Source organism: Daldinia decipiens (genome assembly GCF_022478715.1).
Source record: "Daldinia decipiens strain CBS 113046 unplaced genomic scaffold F4813scaffold_11, whole genome shotgun sequence".
NCBI lineage: Eukaryota > Fungi > Ascomycota > Sordariomycetes > Xylariales > Hypoxylaceae > Daldinia > Daldinia decipiens.
The window spans coordinates 231,314-248,479 of NW_026054554.1; the positions used below are offsets into that span (position 1 = coordinate 231,314).

The window sequence follows — 17,166 nt, forward strand, 5'->3', positions numbered from 1 at the left end:
TCGGGGAGCTGAGTGAATCCTATATTTTTTGCGGAAAAGTACAGAAACGGGTACTAGCATTTAGGGAAATTATGCGCGAGAGATTGGGGGGGAGGGGAGAGGGGGGAGCTAAGCTTGTCCCTGTTTCCTTGTGCTCGAGTCGCGAATTTACACAAAGATCGACAGGGGATGAGAAAGATTGTATGTAATGATTCATAGTACAAGTCCATACACTTTGTGTAAGCTACCTAGGTTGGGTAGGTAGGTAGGTAGTATGTAGGACCATATTTTTTTTACTTCGAGAAGAAAATACCCTAAAATCGATCCCGTGCACAAGAATCGCGCGTGGACAATGTGGACAATGAAGAAGAGCGGGGGAGAGGGCATGATTTATGCAAAAGAATCCGATTTCGAAGCAATGGGGAAAACACTCGACACGGATCGACTTTTCGATCTCGATCAGTGGTTAGCTGAAACTTGTTGTCTAATGAACATTTGTGATCTATCACATTATATCCCTAGTAAAGGGGCATATGCCATAACTAACTTGCCAATAGTTCGCAAAGATAGTCCTGGCCGAATTAAAGCATAAGCTTAGAATGAGGAGCACGAGCTCGCGACTAGCCTCACACAGCATACAGTAGTAGTACATAGTATTGCCCCGGAGAATTTTGCGTAGTCTCAATGGTACGGAATAACGTAGAAAATTCCAATTCGAAGCGGGTTACCTATTTCTACGACATTGCGATGCTACCCATTTCCAATCTTAATCTAGCCGGTGTGATAATATCTTCAATTTGCTTTCTCCTGAGTAGTATGCTGTACGTAAAATGTAAACCTAATTGTATTACATACCTACCTCTATTATGTACCTCGACATATGTATAATTCCGTATACAGAAAATGACAATGAATGAAGACTGGATCTGGAACGCCCTAGGACCCCACCGTTCCCATCTATGTGCCACATTACTGGGGCAGGGCTCGGCAACGGGAATCTTCGATCCTCTTTGTCGATCGTTTGTTCTGTCTGGGTCGAGATTCTAAGCCCGGGTAACATAATCGGTCGTATGTTGTTGGTATCAAAGATTCTCTTGATAGAATCATCTGGATGGGGCCAAAGAATCTAGATGACGAAAAGTTACGTAGTACAAGTCGCTAGGATGTTGAATGTTATTTAGTGGAAATGTTACTTAAAAGAGCGAAGTATCAGGACATTCAAAATATTATGGAAAAATACATGCCTCGTATTTTCGGAATGATAAAAATTATCTAAAATTGCCTGTTTAAGTAAAGATCAAGCCAGAATCTTCTAAGGGTCTTGTATTTTGCCATATAAATGAAGCAGCAGAATACTTATTTAACTGCTTCAAGCAACATCTCCACCAAATAACATTCAGCATCCTAGCGACTTGTATGTATTATTACGTGAGGCTCTATTATCTACATACAGTTATCTCAAGTCTAGAGTGGGACTGAGACGCTTCATAGAAGATTCAAGAATAGCCGGCCACGAATCCGTCTTTGCCGGTCAACTTCTCAGCTCGTCAAAGAGAATACCGAGTGATGCATCCAGATACTGAAAGATTCAACGCATATACGGAAATTATCTTAGTGGTCAAGGTCAGCGATGTGACCTGCTTTTCACATAGAGGCTTGCGGTTGTGGTTTTCTGGCTTGCATGTAGGCGTCCTGTCGGCGTTTTTACTCAACCACTCTTGGATGTTAACATCTGACCGGTTACACGGTTGTACGTAAAGCTATCGAAGATTCAGCTAGATTGACTACGCAAGGTCAATTGCTGTATCGAAAGTCCATCGTCGGCCCCTAACCTTAAGGTACACCGTCGCGAGACTTCATGATTGTTCTCCAAGTTTCGTAGCCCCCCACAAGTCCACCCTGAAAGTGGATCTGCAAGATCAGATAGTTAGATCCATTCATACATACATAGAACCGTCGTGAGGGTAAAACTGGAGTCGACAGAGAGTCGGGTCGCGACTGCGCGAGGAGGCATACAATCCGGGACAAGGGCATTAGGCTTGGTATCGGATCTTTTCTATCGAGTTTACCTATGTAGTTCCAACTTTATTTGTGAACCATTTTGAAACAAACGCGCCGTGCTATAATTATGATGTTATTCTTGTGCGAGTGGCAAATACGTTTTTTTCCCTGGAAAGTTGGGGCTTCTAGCGGGTTGACTGTAGTGTGGGATCTGGAGGATCCCTACCGTTAGTGATCGTCACCAGGTCTAGCGGGAGAAGGGTCTGGATCGAGACTTAGCAGATTCATCGGGGCTCAAGGCAAGGGCTCGGCCAGCTCACGATCTTTTGGAGTGGAAAAGATTGGTGTAAAAAGCGCCATTATCTCAATCGTTACTCAATCGGATTTTCTTCTTTCTATGGAGTCTCGACTGAGAGAGCCTTGTAGAGAATACCAAGCCTGCGCACTTTTAAACCGCTGAATAGCTTACATAGTTATATCGAGCCAGCTATTTGTTTCTAAGGTAATGACATCCTTCATAGATCGGATCGTGACAATTCACCAAAGGTTTGCATCTGCAAGTGATAAAAGCAGTAGAAATTAAACCCCCAATAGTAGCACGTGTAAGAGGTCTATCCAACGAATAATATGCCAAGGAATAATGCAGGCCAAGTATCAGTAAGTCTCAGCCATCGTGGTTCTTCGTGGTCATCGCTTGCTGCTGCTTTAGAGTATGGTCAATATCAGAACAGCATTAACCATATTTCATCAATAGCCTGTGTGGTACAGGACTATATTATAATGGAGAATAAATACATATAACAAGTCTCGGAACGTTTTAGAGATTAATACAGGAGGCTCGGAGGTCATCCCTATTTATTACTAGGTAGAGTAATTCGAACAGTGCGTAACGCCGGATTTTCATCCGATTCATAACACTGGTGCACACGCAATAGATGACAGCATCTTCCCTCCATCTTGGAGTAAACATGCTACGCCAACTACTTACGTAGCTCAGGGCAATAAAGTAATAGTAGAGTCCTACGACATTGCGTACAATTTACATATTCGATGGATTAATAAAGCGCATTTATGGATCTCGATACTGTTAAGCCACAATTCATTAACTATATGATATAACTCTAGTTACAGGACACAGCATAACGTAAAACTAGACGGTCAATAAAATATCGAATTGAGCTTTGTTAATTCCCGAGGCTCTGTTTTCGACTTAAATACATCCACAGTTTATTAATCTCTTATCTTGTCGCAAGCAGATCCATGGTATAGCTGTCCACTCTATCGCCCTGAATCAACCACCCCCGGGATTAATCTGGAAATATCGCATAAGTGTACCTAAGCACATACATACATATAACAAAGCGCCAGACCGAAGGTTCATCGTTACGCCCTCTACATATATGTATACATATATGGTTTCAAAGTACATCGTGTCATAGAAGAAAAAAAGCCATAGTCGGAAGTATTCAACGTACGACTGAAGCTCTCGTTCGAGCCCGACGGATCCGCTAGATAGAAGGAAACGCGAAACACCGAGGTTATCGGGATTTCAGGCAGCACGCTATTGAGGTCCTTCCATCTTTTTTTCTTTTTTTCTTCTGGCACTATTATACCCCTACCTCCCTACCTTGCCCTGCTTGTCCATAGGTTACAACCTGGTCACGAATAGACCAGGCACAAACTGGACACCTGCTGGCCTGCTCCCCGTCAGTTCCCCACTTGGATACTTGCGCCATATTACTGCGTTCTTATACGGTTATACATACATACATACATACATACATACATACATACATAGGTACATGATACTTGTCCCTGTGTACTACCTCTTACAACCTAGCTACATATATAGCAACCAAGACTAGAGCCTGTCTTTTCCGGGACTTGGTTAGGCCTCTACATATGTAATCTACATAACCCTACTACATACAAAAAGAAGAGGACCACCCTTGCGGAGCTCTTGTTTTCCTACCCCCCCTACCTCTTGACAACCAACTGTGGAATAATAAGAACTGGATCTCTCGGCTTGAGCCTACGCCAAACATTCCGAAACAAGACCCCCCCAGAAAGCTCCACGCCTCACATTGCATTCCCGACTTTTTGAAAAGCTTCCATATAAGCTGCCAACATCCTCATTCCCCCTCCCTGCACACAGATACATATACGCTAGTCTACGCCGCTTTGCCACTCTTCAACATGTCAACTCGTCCTCAGAAACCACATTACGCTAGCTCTTCGTCCATAGACTCAGATAGCAGCTCACCATCGTCGTCCGACACCGACCTCTCTATCCGAATCAGTATGGACGTCCAACCCGTTGCGTCGGTCGAGGTGATGCGCTGCCTACGCTGCCATCGCCATGTCGAGGCTACATCGACCGACGACCCTGCATCGACAGGAATGATTCGAGTTGGATTCAACCTCTACTATTGCCAAAAGTGTGCGACAGCAGTTGGATACAAATGAACACGTAGCCAATGGGTATGATGAGCGTGAGCGTGAGCGTGAGCGAGAATGAGAGCGAGAGAGGGAGAGAGAGAGAGAGAGGTCGACTATTTTTCGACGACAGATTTTCCTACAAGACTACAACAACTCAACGACATTCTAACCTGAGCCAAACAACATTCACCATGGGTTTTCGCCAGAAAGAATATGGATTTTTGAACAAATCGCATTTTTCAGACCTCCATGAGAAGGAAGCCGACAAATGGCATCCCGCAACGCTTTGCTACGGTCATGCGCTCTGCGCAAAAAGGAGAAATCAGCCAGACACACGCTTACGACGCTCCGCTGCATCTGCATGGATATAATTCTCCAAGATATGTCTACATTCAGCGAAAGGTGCATATCTATCTACCTACCAACGCACAGCCAGACAGCTTCGCAGGGATTTTATATTTTCCTCCCTTTATTCTACCTACTCTACCTACTCTACCTACTCTAAGCCAAGTGGGGGTATTTTTCTTATAAAATTCCCAAATTATTCATTTTCGCCACCGCCGACCCCAAGCTTTGGGTCGCAGCAGGTCGACCTTATCCCAATACATACGACTGACAGGGAACTACGAAACATAGCGAATTCGCTCGCTCTGATGTATTGTATCTTGCATGGCAACACGGGATCTTAGCGGACCTCTCTCCCGGCTATCTCGCATATCTCCCGCCACCCAGCAGATCTGAAATCTGAAGAGTAATGGGTTTCGGATCGGGTCTTTCCCCTCTCCCCTCTCCCATATCCATATTACGAACAGATTTAGATTCCATGCAATTTGGAGAATTGCATGTTCCCACCATGATATTTTATCTACGGGATACGCGGCATCGAGGCGCATACGCCCAGGATGCGACCAGCCGCTGAATCCGAGTTTTTTTGGTTGCCAGGCACAGATGTAAACACAAACACAAACACAAACACAAACACATGCACATGCACAAACACAAGCACAGGCACAGCATCGTCTTGTTAGCCAACCAACAATCAGGTATAGACGAGCTCGATGTGCTTGAAGCCTTGGGCTCTATTTGTCGGGCGACGAAGAGGCTTACCTTGCCACAACACCACGCAATCATCATCACTTCGTTTTTCCCTTTGCCCAAGCAAAGCCAACACGAGAGCGGAGGACTTGGAATGGAGGCACTAGCATGTGCCCCTCTTAACCCCGGCTTGTTTCGAGTCCTTCTCGATGGGGCCTTCACACGTCATACGCATCTCGACCCAAATAAGCCGGGCCAATCCCAAGTCTTCAATGGTCTCTACGGTGGGCTCCTATCTCATCGTCTAGCCAATCACCGGTCCGCAACCCGGCTCTAGCCCCGGCAAATACTACCGAACCCCGGTCCGTCTGCGTTCCTGTGACGTTTTCTTGCTTCTAACTCCCACCAATGGCTCCGGCGCTGCGGCGAACGCTATGCAACCACACACATGTGGTCTTTTGCTCGCGCGCGTGCAATATATCATTCAATGAATCAATCTATTTCAATTTCCCCCATCTTCCCATGTATGTATGTGCCTTTGTAGGGGGAGGTTCGCTTCGGAAGACGCACGTGCAGCTGGCGGTCTGCTTGCGTCCGACCGTTTGACCTCTCCTGTTTACGTGCGCGTGCAGCATGGGGAGGGGGGAGGACATTCCTCGAGTCGGCGACTGCGGAATTACATACCCTAACTCGGCCCTTGCAGGTCCATGTATAGTCGATCCCCTCTTCTACTGGCACGTTGCTGTCGACAGCATTCCTGCCCCGCGAACTAATTCGCTTCGCTTCCTTTCCCCCCTCAAAAAAGCAAAAAAACGAAAAAAAAAAAAAAAAACCACAAAAGCTCGTGTTGATTGGGCTGGCTGCTTTTTCGTATCCCGTCCCCATGTCGCTCTATCGAGCGCTTTCGGATGGGCTATCCTGGTTACCGTGATATTTTATTCCGTTTCGCATAAATTGAATGAGTGGATGTTCGATACCCCCTCCGCCTTTCCCCCAGTTTTATCTTGGCGGGTTTGGTGGTAAACATGTCGGTCGGGTTGCATTGGTTTGGGTTCATTTTCATGTACTTTGCTTCTTGCTTTTTTCACGGCGTCCAATTGGGGAACTAGGGTTGGGCATGAGGTGTGGGTACCAATAGACCTCGGGCATATGAATTGGGAGGCATCTAGGGTATCGACACGCGGGGCGGGTGAATACACGAAGGGCATAATGGCTTTGGGGGGGTATTTGGAATGGAAAACCATAAGGGGGACCTACACTAGGTGGCATTTTTATTACTATATTCTGATATAATTCAAATGATTGATATATTGTCTTCTCACGATTTACTTCCCTGTACAGTTTTATCTGTGACTTGATTAAACATAGGTACTTGACCAATATAAAGGATTTGAAAATTAACTGGGGTTTTCCAAGCTAGTAAAGATGCATTCTAAATTGCAGGATAGGATAAGTACAAGTGGGACTACTTGGTGCCAACCGGTTTTCTAATCTCCTAACTGCCACTATACCGAATCGAATAAGTGAGGCTCTCTCTCGATCTACATTATCAACTTAACTACAAGACCTCGACCTGACCTGACCATATGCGTAATGTACATACAGCTTACGTGTATACGTGTATAAGTATATGCGTGTTTAATAATTCCGCCCAAGCCGTCGCAGTCCATAATACTGCCGCGTACGTACACGCATTCATTTACGCGTATGATATATGATACATGATACAACCGGCCTAGGAAGCGGGCACTAGATGCCGCACTCCAGATTAGAAGGGAGCTGGCAGGAGACTAGTGTCGTACTATAGGAAGGACGGTGCGCAACGAATACTCGACGGTTGTTTCTAGCTTTGGCATAGGGAAGTCTATGATACCATCGGTAGCGCGCCCCTTTTCACTTGGATACTAACCGAGGCATCTAGCTTATACGCTTGAATTAACTCCATATCCCTAAAATTGCAATATTATATCTCACATGCCATGCCTATCACTTAGGCACACAAGATAATCTCTTTTGCCATGTGGTTGTAATGGGTAGGGTAGCTATGAGGTAGATTGGCATCGTGATAGCTATGTCTTACCAAACACCTTGATGCAAGATGCTACCAAGAGACCAGTCATATATTAACTTACTATAGCGTCGTACAGTCGGGTCTATCAGAGAGCTTAGCTGCAATAGCCATGACCGTTATTGGACCCTGCTTCTCTCCTTGATCTCCTATAGGTCAGGGAGCTCTATCTCAGCTCAACTTCATCCTACTATGCTAGTAACAGCCGCGGGTCAGAGCTTAAGAGGTCGACGAGTAATCCTCATGCCGTGCTTATTCCAACTACATGAGCTCGACATGTGAAGTAACTTAGCTATCTGCATAACTGCACTGCGACACCATGATAGCCGTCTTCAACCATACATGCCAAGCCACGACTCCAGCAGATCCCTAAATCCTGCTCGTTCAAATAAAAGGTTCGGCAGCTCTCCGTCTGAGGGGACACTGCAACCCTCCCATCGTTGAACATTCCCTGTGAGCACATGCGCGCATAGGAACAGGTGCCCTAAGCATATGTCATAGAAGTTGGCAAGCTATGGTTGGTCCGAACATGATCCTGAATTATCCAATTCAGCCAAAATGCGACGATCAGGGTCCTTTTTTATCATCATGCAGGATGCGCGTCGACATCATCACGCAGTACAACCTCCTCGTCCCGAATTTTGAGGTACAAGCCAGCAGGTCGAACCGCAGATCAAATTGGTGGCTAACACTTTTAGCACATGTATACAGGTATGCGCGGTGTGGATTCCGTCATCCCTTGACGGACGTGGGTTCGCGGCGTCGAATGCGAGCCTAGCATATATAGCTCACAACATAATTCGGCCCCGTTCGTAAAACGCTGTTGTGTACTTGCTATTCTACCCAATACGAAAGGTTGCCTAACCCTAGCCACGCACTCAATCATGCCCTACGTTGGCGCACATCGACGAAAAAGATTCCTATCTGGTGTGCCATAGTTCGCGGGGAAGCAGTCGTATTAGCCTAGTCGTCGGCTAGTCGAGCAAATGAGGGAATTCAGAAAGGTCCGCGGTGAAAGCTCGAACCCGCCAGCGGTCCGCGCAGCATCCAGTAGGCGGGATAGGATGGTGACATTGATGGTGACATTATCTGACCCCCACAAAAGAGCTTGGAAGCTGGTTATCCGACGTATCTGAGTTGTTACTGTTGATGTTGCCGACGAGCGTTGCCGACGAGTCATGACTGCATATTAATGCAGACTGGGTATGTTTTTGGGGTAAAAAGTAAAAAGAATGATAAGCTTGGGGAATGTCGGCGCCAACACCAGGACCAGCGCCAGGAACGTGTTCCCTTTGAAAGTTTATGCCGGCTATCTCGCGAAAAGCATAACTTTAGGTACCTACGAATCGGGTCGGACCAGCAAAGCGCCGTCGATTTTCATGCCTTGGTCAAAGATTAATAAGTTATTAAGCTTTGGACCTAAGCCTTGGACCTAAGCCTTGGGTTCTCTTTTGGGTAGGAAGGTTTTCCGGACTCCGAGTCGGTAGATTAATAGGCCAATCAAAAACAAGCTCTCCAAGATAGCTTGTGTTAACGGACATCATAAGCTTTCACAAGCTCCCCTAATGGCTATGCAAGATGGGTACATGTACCCACCAACCATTACCCAAAAACCTTAACTGAAATTCTAATGCGAGATGTAGATGTAGATGTAGATGTAGATGTAGATGTAGATGGTTTCCACCAAGGCGGATGATGTAGTGTAGCTAAATCTGTAACATGATGCAATACCGAGATCCCGGAACACCGGCTGGCTTCCGCTAATGTGATAAACTTGGCCGATTTCCCGGTTTATTGTAGCTTTGGCCAAGTATCGTTAATAGGTCTCATATAATATACATAAGCTTGGATATTTACTATCTATCTCATTTATACGCAATATGTAGTAGGCGAGTATTTAAGTGGTACCTAGAACCTTTTAGTCTTAATACGCAAGCCTACCGAGGTACTGTCGCATATATTAAGTAATGGCATTTATGACTTATGAGATAGGTTAACAAAACTAGCCCACTCAACTTTAGACAACAACAACAACAACAACAACTAATATCTCTCTTCCTCAACCAACATATACTTTTTGTATGTTGTTGACATTTATAACTCCTACGTTTACCAGGTGCCTTCTCACCAAATATTGTAACATGGAAAAGGTCATAATGGAAATCGCATTGATCTTAGACTTGTTGTTTGTATTAATTAAAAATATATTATTACTTATTATTTACCTTGGGTATTTATGTGAATAAGATCTTCTAGACCATGTCTAGATTTATAAACCTATTGAGGATCTAATGCTGAATAGCACGAATTCAAGCGTATAAATACCGTACGTAAGCAACAGCCGCATTAACCCCGCTGCTAACCGCTACGATCTCCATTCTTGGCTTCTAGGCACCGGCGACCTTGTGTCAACTTCAGGTAGTTTTTGTAGAGTTATGAGATAAGAAGTGCTTTATGCATGAAATTTAAGTTATTTTCTTGATATTAGGTTGTCACTGTACAGGTGCCATGTCGTCTTTCATCTCCCTCGATCTCTCATGCGAGGATGGCTCGGATGCAAAAAAGAGAATCGTTGCTACCCTACAGGACCTTGTGAACGACACAGAATCCCCCGGGTCTGCGGCGAAGATAATCCATGGGGTGATTATTGACGACTGCCGTGATGCTTACACTTCTTACAATTCGGTATCAAATCTGACAGCAGAACAGATAGAGTCCAGTACTGTCCGTACCCCTAAACCCGGTGGATGGATGGAATACCTTTGGGACTGCCTAGGAAGAGCAGCCATGAGAGTGCCTGCTGACCATAAAGGTCAAGACAGACTTGTAGATCTGCTCCAAGAACTCCAGCAACTACCTAAGAGTCCTGTCCCCGAGTTCGTTGCTGGAGAGATGAGGGAGACCCTACTCTGGAATATCACGAAAGAGACTCGGTACGAGGGCCTTACCCAGTGGCTTTGGGATCTTGACCAAGGTATTTCCTCAAAGCTTTCTAATCTAGATCCTTCAACTCATATATATATTTAACCTAGGCAACTTTAACGGTGCGCCGCGCCAGGTAGAGAGTGACCCAAATGCTGCTACTGCCTATATCAACTTCTCTGCTTTTTTGGCACGCCTATTAGCGTCCGGTGTAGCGGACACGAATACTCTGAGCGCACTACGGCGACCTTCGCCCTTCGCAACAAGCCATCAAGATCATATCGTACGAGACTTGCCTCGCTATGAACCTTACGCAGCTGCAGCGGCCCAGTGGATTCTCTATGCTGGAGATGTACTGTTCGAGCTATGTGAGAAGCGCATACTCGTCGAGGTCGGGAGTTTGACATATAGTCGAGCTTTGTGGTATGTATGGAGCGTTAAATTTAAAGTTTTCGCAGAGAGTAATGAATCTAGCACTGAGGTTCGAGAGTTCGCTAGGCAGGCTGTGAATAAGATAGATCAGTGTAAAAAGGATGGTATTAATCCTGCGAAGAGTGTGATTGAGAAGTTTGGTTATATACGTCCGGAAGAGAACTAAAATTATGAATACGAACTACCTAAGGCAAATAGTATCTGGCTCAACTGAATTTATCCTTATAATAAGCTCGTTATCGTTTACCATCTAATTTTGTGATCGTCATTCTTTATTCTACGTAATGAGCTCTATGTTGGGGTGAAGTCTAGTCTATTCCTCGTCTTCACGTCAACCCACTATAAGTCCCTTTCTATATGTCTCCAAACGGTGAAGGAACCCATATAATATCAACAAATATCAAATACGAGTAGAATAGTTCGACTAGCGCATTGTTTCACTATCGAATCATCATTACCTCCACGTCTAACCCAGAGACCTATTGCCCCTATTACTCCTATTTTGGTCCCACTTTTAGCACGTACCCATGAAAACATCATGCAACCAGAAGTGTTGAGTATCCCCTTTAGTGGTCTTAAACAAAAGGGTGTGCGATTGGACCGATGCGGTAGCGGCCCTTAGTCGCTCTTTCGATTGAGACTCTTGAATTGCTGTTTCAGCACATCGACAGCCTTACCCAGAGCACCGAAGATATAACCAAGTCCGAAGCTCCAATTGCGAATTCGCACCGTGTAGATGAAGAAGTATACAAGAGCCCAATTAGAAATGCAGAAAGCCAGGAAGATGCCGAAGTCTAACATTTAACGTTAGCATACACCTCCGTACATAGGTAGGTAGGTATGCATATTTTATAGGGATTTATCTAAGATATGTATTTCAACTTACTTCGCCATATTTCGCTAGCATTGATATTTAGTGTGGCAAGGTATTCATTGCCAACGCTGTACGGGCAATACTGGCACCCAGTTGTGGCCTCGGGGTTGAGCAGGTAGCCTCCGTAACTCTGTGTGAACTCACCAGCGTAGGACTGGCAAGTTTGATTCGGAGGCACGTCAAACTGAGCAGTCTCTGACGGGTCGCAGCGAACAGGAACCCCATCGATCGACGCGGCCAGCACGCCGCCGATCCAGTATGTAGAGGGGTTGGCCCAGTACATCCAATACCTCCAAAACACAGGGAGTGTTGAATAAGATCGTACCACACCGTTGAATAAACTGAACATAACGAAGAAGAATGGCAATACCTACACCTGGTAGTTAGTATCGGCGAGTCTATCAAGGTGTCAAATCCTAGAACTTACGTTGTCAATGACTCTCAGGCTAGGTGCAAACGCGCAGATCCACTGGCCCCAGCTGGTCATGAACAGGAACATAAGTATCGTCATTATGAACGAGTAGCCAGCAGATAAGCTATTACCAGCGATACCGCTAGGCCAACACCATAGAGCCCAATATATAATGCCAGAAACTATGGCCGCGGGGATTTCAGCAACGATGTTAGCAGTACTGAAGGCCACCCAGCCATAAATCCGAGAAGGGTACTCGCGGGCTTGCCATAGGCCTAGATTTTGGTCGAACCTAGGTACGACAGCGTTGACGATGGTGGCTGGAATGATGATGATCAAGAATACGGTGAACATGCGGTTCTGCATGTCTTGGACACTGTTCCCAAGTTTCCAGAAGGTGAATCCGTTGAAGATACCGATAAGTACCGCGACGAATAGCCTTCCGTATAGGTATGACGACTTGCGCCAATATTGCCTGAACATACGCTTCGTCAACTCGGCTGTCTGTACCCAAGTTGATGCGGCGAACTCCTTTTGTCGTTCGTTTGAGACTTCATTGTCGTGTGGCACCGCGCTGCGGATTCTCTTGAGGCCATCAATCTCTTCGATAACCTTTTGCGCCTGCTCGCTATTCCTCCATTCCTCGTTCCAATCAACCTTGGTACCATCGGGTCGCTTATGAGGTCGCGCAGCAGTTTCGAGAATGAACTCGGCAACGTTTTTCTCAGGGGGGCATGTAGCCCCACGCTGAGCAAAGTAGTCGATGACATCCCTGCCATTCTCTCCGATAGGGCCGAAGTAGAAGGTGTTTCCTCCAGGGTTAAGAGCAAGTACCATGTCGAATTGTTGGATCAAGACTGAGCTCGGTTGGTGGATAGTACAGACAATAGCTTGGCCAGCGGCGCAGAGCTTCTTAAGGAAAGTGACGATCGAGTAGGCCGATTGGGAATCAAGACCAGATGTTGGCTCGTCTAAGAACAGAAGTAGGGACGGCTTGGCAGCGAGCTCCACACCAATGGTAAGTCGTTTGCGTAATTCAACGCCGAGCGAGCTGATGATAGCATCCTGAAGATCATTGAGTTCGAGCAAGTCGATAATCTTATCTACATATGCGAGTTTCTCGGCTCGGGGAACAGACGCTTCTTGTCGTAACAGAGCAGAGAACTCGATGGCTTCTCGAATGGTTTGAGTTTCGTCGTGAAGATCCCCTTGGAGGCAGAATCCCGTATTTCGTTGGAACTCGGACCCCAGCGGCTTTCCGTCAACGAACATCTCACCTGTTACCACACCAGTTCGCTGTCGCTGCGCCAGAGTATTTAGCAAGGTCGACTTGCCAGCGCCGGAAGCACCCATGAGTGCGACCATGATACCAGGCTTCGCATAGCCGTTGACTTTATTTAGAAGCTTACGCTCGCCGCCGAGGTAGGGTACGGTGTACCCCACATCTCGCCAGGTGAATATTGATTCACTCTTTGTTAGTTGCCCCAAGGCCTCGCTCTGTTCCTCGCTAGTAGCTTGGGAGTCCTCAATCCTAGTGGCGGAAGACCCACTGCTATCGGCACCTTCGTTCTCAATGTCAGATGGTGTAGCAGCCTTCTGGGCTTGCTTTTTCGCTCTTCGACTCTTCTTGAAGATTAGAGCGCCGCCGCCATCAGATGAGAAATCGAACATCTCCGTCGCGAAAACTGTGATGAGGAGATAGAGAATCGCGAAAGCAATCACAACACCAAAGTTGCGCCACAGGTTCGAACGACTATATCCAAGAGCAGTTTGTAAGTAGTCACTGCCCGCAACTACTCGAGAATTTGGTTTAGAGCCAGTAAGAGCGCATCCTTGATACTCCGGTAGGATGTTAGGGCCTCGAGGGACGAGCTGTTCAGGGGCGCAATCCATCAGTTGATCTGAGAGCTCATTTGTTAAGACAGCCTCGAAGCTGTAAGATAAAGGATTGATCCAATATAGCCATCCGAACCAGATATACTTGTCTAAAAGTTGTGTCTTGGGTATGGCATACCCCGTGAAGATAACAAGCAAGTTGAGAGCAAGGGTAGAGAAGCGTAAAGCGGTATCGATTTCCGGCGACAAACTAGCAAACATCCGGTAGAGGGCCGTAATCATTATCGTCGTGGTATAAACAAATAGCAAGTATATCCAGAACTTGCTTACATCGACATCCAAGTTCGTCATGAAATACATGGTTACCCCAAATATACACACCTGAGCAAAAATGACTGGGAAGTCCAGAATAAGACGAGCAAGTGACACGGCCGAAGGGCGGTAGAAGGCGTAATCTCGATGGCGAGCGACGATCGCACGGCCACCGACGGCCTTCCCGAGCTCTGCTAATTGAAGCCAGCCAAGGAAGACCACAGAGAAAAACAAGGCGCCACCGCGGGTGAAAGTCCCCGCAGTTGAGAAGGGTTCCTTGTAGTAGATGGAGCCGATTATAAAACCGCTAGAGATCGTAATGAAGAATCTCGTTCCGAGAGTCAACTTATCCCCGATTAAGAGCCAGAATTCTCGTTTGGTACACGCCCATACCTGGCGAGTGAACGACACCGTGTAGGGTGACTTCTTGCTTACATGCCTCGACTTGGCCTCCTGCACAGCGCCTTCAAATTTCCTCGCGTCTGCAAAATCCGTGCGCTGAAGATGCTCCTCGTAGTCTTGGACATCTTCCAACAGCTTTTGGTAGTTCGACGAGCTGCGGAAGGCCGTCTCCAGCTCCTCGGCCGTTTTAGGCGCTCGGTCCTCGAACCCAGGTCTGAAACGCCTCTCATTTGGATCGGTAACTGCGGTTAAGAAATCTGCCGTGGTTTGTCTTTCGGGACATTCAAATCCAAGGTCTATAAAATATTGTTTTGCATCCTTGGCGGGCCCTGAGAATACTTGCCGGCCTTGGTCAATGACTAGAACCTTGTCCATGAGTTCGTAAATACCTTCACCGGCTTGGTATAGTGTCACGAGCGTTGTCCGATTGCTAATATCGGTCATAATCCTTAGTGACTTGGCGTAGTCGAGAGCTGTCGAGGCATCTAAACCACGAGTTGAGTTATCCCATGCCATCACGGTGGATTTTGATGCTAGCGTCTCAGCAATGGACACTCGCTTACGCTCGCCGCCGGACACTCCTCGAGTGTAGTCATCGCCAACGAGCGTATACTAATTTTGTCAGTAACTGACTTACCGAGACATGTTTGGGGCTATTGTTATTACTTACCTTAGTATGACTGATACCGAATATTTTTAACAAGGCGTTAGCGATAATTGGTATTTCCTCTTTAGCACCCTTCTTCGTCTTATTCATGAGCGCAAACGTGAAAGTCTGCCAGACATTAAGGGAAGAGAAGTGAATGTCGTCCTCAGGGTTGTAGTTCACTTCACCTCGATACATCTGCTTCTGCTTCTTAGATGGAATACCGCCGTATGATATTTCTCCTTCGACGGCCGCAAATGAATCGACATCGTTGCTGACGGCTTTAAGAAATGTGCTACATCCGGAACCGGGGCGGCCAAGAACAAGCATCATCTCGCCGTCGCGCACACATCCTGTAAAGTCGTTGATTAACGTACGAGTCGACCGATTTCTTCCGAACCGCAAGAAGGGGAAGAAACGTGAAACAATATGGTATAGGTCGGGACCGAAAGTTCCAATTATGGCATCTGGGAGTGTACGAACAAAGGAAGAAGCACTCTCTACACCCTTCACTCTGAGATTCTTATATATGACACCGACTCGCTTCTCGGAACCGTGCTCCGTATGCTTTTCAAAGTGACCATCACGCATGAATTTCCCCAGCTCAAATTCTTCCTCCTCTTCTGTTACGGCTTTTTCGTCGTCCCCGAGTTCAACTCGAGCCTGTGCTGAAAGCGCATCGGCTGCTTCACTACGACGACTTCGAACTTGAGTCAAGTCGAAGTGTCTGCTAGCTTGTGAGTCCCTCGTCCTTGTCCCCTGTAGCCGTGAGAGGTTGTGTCTTAATACCTCTAGCTCCTCCATAGCTTCGTGTTCATCAAAGTGACCAACGTCCCTTTCACCCCATGTGCCTTCCCCATTACCGGCTGATTCAGAATCATCGTGTTCATTATGACTTTCCAAGTCCTGCGCAGTTCCGGTCGATCTTCCTCTATCGAGATGAGCATCTTCACGGTGCCACAGATTTACAGGCACCCCAAGCTCCCTACGATGAGAGGTATCGCCACCCAAGCCGCTAGACCACATGGCCCTAGTATATTAGCCACGCAGGTAAAGTTTGTCAGGCAGGCGTTGCCCACGGGCGCGAGTATCTTGGAACAGCTTAAACAAATGATGAAACACGATATCCGTCTCTTGGCCGAATCTGAGAAGCCTTTCAGGGGTAGTATGAAGGCCGTGTAAGTTTAAAATAGGTAGTTATAAGCTTTCGAGATTTGAAAGAATTCACTAAAAATCCCACTGTTTTCACTGGAGATAATAAAAATGGTGATTATTGGTAAATTTAGCGCTAGGTCGAACGGCGGCCGTAACAGAGAAAGGGTTGATTGTTAAGCAAGGGATTAGGTTAGAACTCAAATCGATGGAGGTGTAAGTACGAAGTATGTTGAGGCCGGCGCACCATTCTTAACCACCAATCGGCCATGACATTAAATATAACATGGGCGTTATGCCGGCCGGGTTCCCTAATTTATACCAATCTCGAGTTCCACGACGGATATGTCAACCCTCCGGGCCAATTGATATCATTAGGAATACACTATTAGCACATATATCGCGGCATGTACTCTTACAGTACTGATGGGTGAGCCATTGATAACTGGAACGGCTGAATGCCTTTTCAGTGGCCGAAAAAATCCCCGGACATTCCACCACATATCGGTGAGATAACGACCCAGTCAGCTCAACAAATAAGAACGGGAATAGATAGGCCATATCAGTCTCCTCGTCGAGGTATACGCAATGATTAGTGCTACTGTAAACCCCAAGAATTACGATATCACTGACGGCGATAGATCTTCTCCACTAGT

General features: G+C 46.4%; 4 protein-coding genes across 4 annotated transcripts; 3 read left to right on the top strand and 1 right to left on the bottom strand.

Moving 5' to 3' along the window:
• Positions 1–4,176: 4,176 nt before the first annotated feature.
• F4813DRAFT_388136 (uncharacterized protein) lies at positions 4,177–4,790 on the top strand (the record flags this gene model as incomplete). Its single annotated transcript, XM_049246655.1, has 2 exons — positions 4,177–4,389; positions 4,455–4,790. 2 exons carry the CDS (start codon positions 4,177–4,179, stop codon positions 4,788–4,790), a joined length of 549 nt encoding a protein of 182 aa, XP_049100841.1.
• A 1,149-nt stretch (positions 4,791–5,939) lies between these two features.
• Positions 5,940–6,668, top strand: F4813DRAFT_32174 (uncharacterized protein). The gene is made up of 2 exons (XM_049241007.1): positions 5,940–6,422; positions 6,506–6,668. The coding sequence occupies exons 1-2, from the start codon at positions 6,088–6,090 to the stop codon at positions 6,561–6,563; spliced, it is 393 nt and encodes a 130-aa protein (XP_049100842.1). The 5' UTR covers positions 5,940–6,087; the 3' UTR covers positions 6,564–6,668.
• A 3,165-nt stretch (positions 6,669–9,833) lies between these two features.
• On the top strand, positions 9,834–11,109 carry F4813DRAFT_355000 (uncharacterized protein). The gene is made up of 2 exons (XM_049242815.1): positions 9,834–10,496; positions 10,555–11,109. The coding sequence occupies exons 1-2, from the start codon at positions 10,031–10,033 to the stop codon at positions 11,040–11,042; spliced, it is 954 nt and encodes a 317-aa protein (XP_049100843.1). The 5' UTR covers positions 9,834–10,030; the 3' UTR covers positions 11,043–11,109.
• F4813DRAFT_355001 (ABC-2 type transporter-domain-containing protein) lies at positions 11,108–17,061 on the bottom strand. Its single transcript, XM_049242816.1, has 4 exons — positions 15,383–17,061; positions 12,178–15,324; positions 11,763–12,120; positions 11,108–11,670 (listed from the first exon to the last, which is right to left on the bottom strand). Exons 1-4 carry the CDS (start codon positions 16,382–16,384, stop codon positions 11,495–11,497), a joined length of 4,683 nt encoding a protein of 1,560 aa, XP_049100844.1. The 5' UTR covers positions 16,385–17,061; the 3' UTR covers positions 11,108–11,494.
• Between the last annotated feature and the right edge of the window lie 105 nt (positions 17,062–17,166).

What these genes read in the sequence shown, in the direction of transcription:
- F4813DRAFT_32174 (XM_049241007.1), top strand. Translation starts at nt 6,088, where the DNA reads ATGGGGAGGGGGGAGGACATTCCTCGAGTCGGCGACTGCGGAATTACA. An exon ending in CATAAATTGAATGAGTGGAT is followed by an intron (nt 6,423 to 6,505) that starts GTTCGATACCCC and finishes GCATTGGTTTGG; the next exon opens with GTTCATTTTCATGTACTTTG.
- F4813DRAFT_355000 (XM_049242815.1), top strand. Translation starts at nt 10,031, where the DNA reads ATGTCGTCTTTCATCTCCCTCGATCTCTCATGCGAGGATGGCTCGGAT. An exon ending in GCTTTGGGATCTTGACCAAG is followed by an intron (nt 10,497 to 10,554) that starts GTATTTCCTCAA and finishes TATTTAACCTAG; the next exon opens with GCAACTTTAACGGTGCGCCG.
- F4813DRAFT_355001 (XM_049242816.1), bottom strand. Translation starts at nt 16,384, where the DNA reads ATGTGGTCTAGCGGCTTGGGTGGCGATACCTCTCATCGTAGGGAGCTT. An exon ending in TCGGTATCAGTCATACTAAG is followed by an intron (nt 15,325 to 15,382) that starts GTAAGTAATAAC and finishes TGACAAAATTAG; the next exon opens with TATACGCTCGTTGGCGATGA. An exon ending in GCCTGAGAGTCATTGACAAC is followed by an intron (nt 12,121 to 12,177) that starts GTAAGTTCTAGG and finishes TACCAGGTGTAG; the next exon opens with GTATTGCCATTCTTCTTCGT.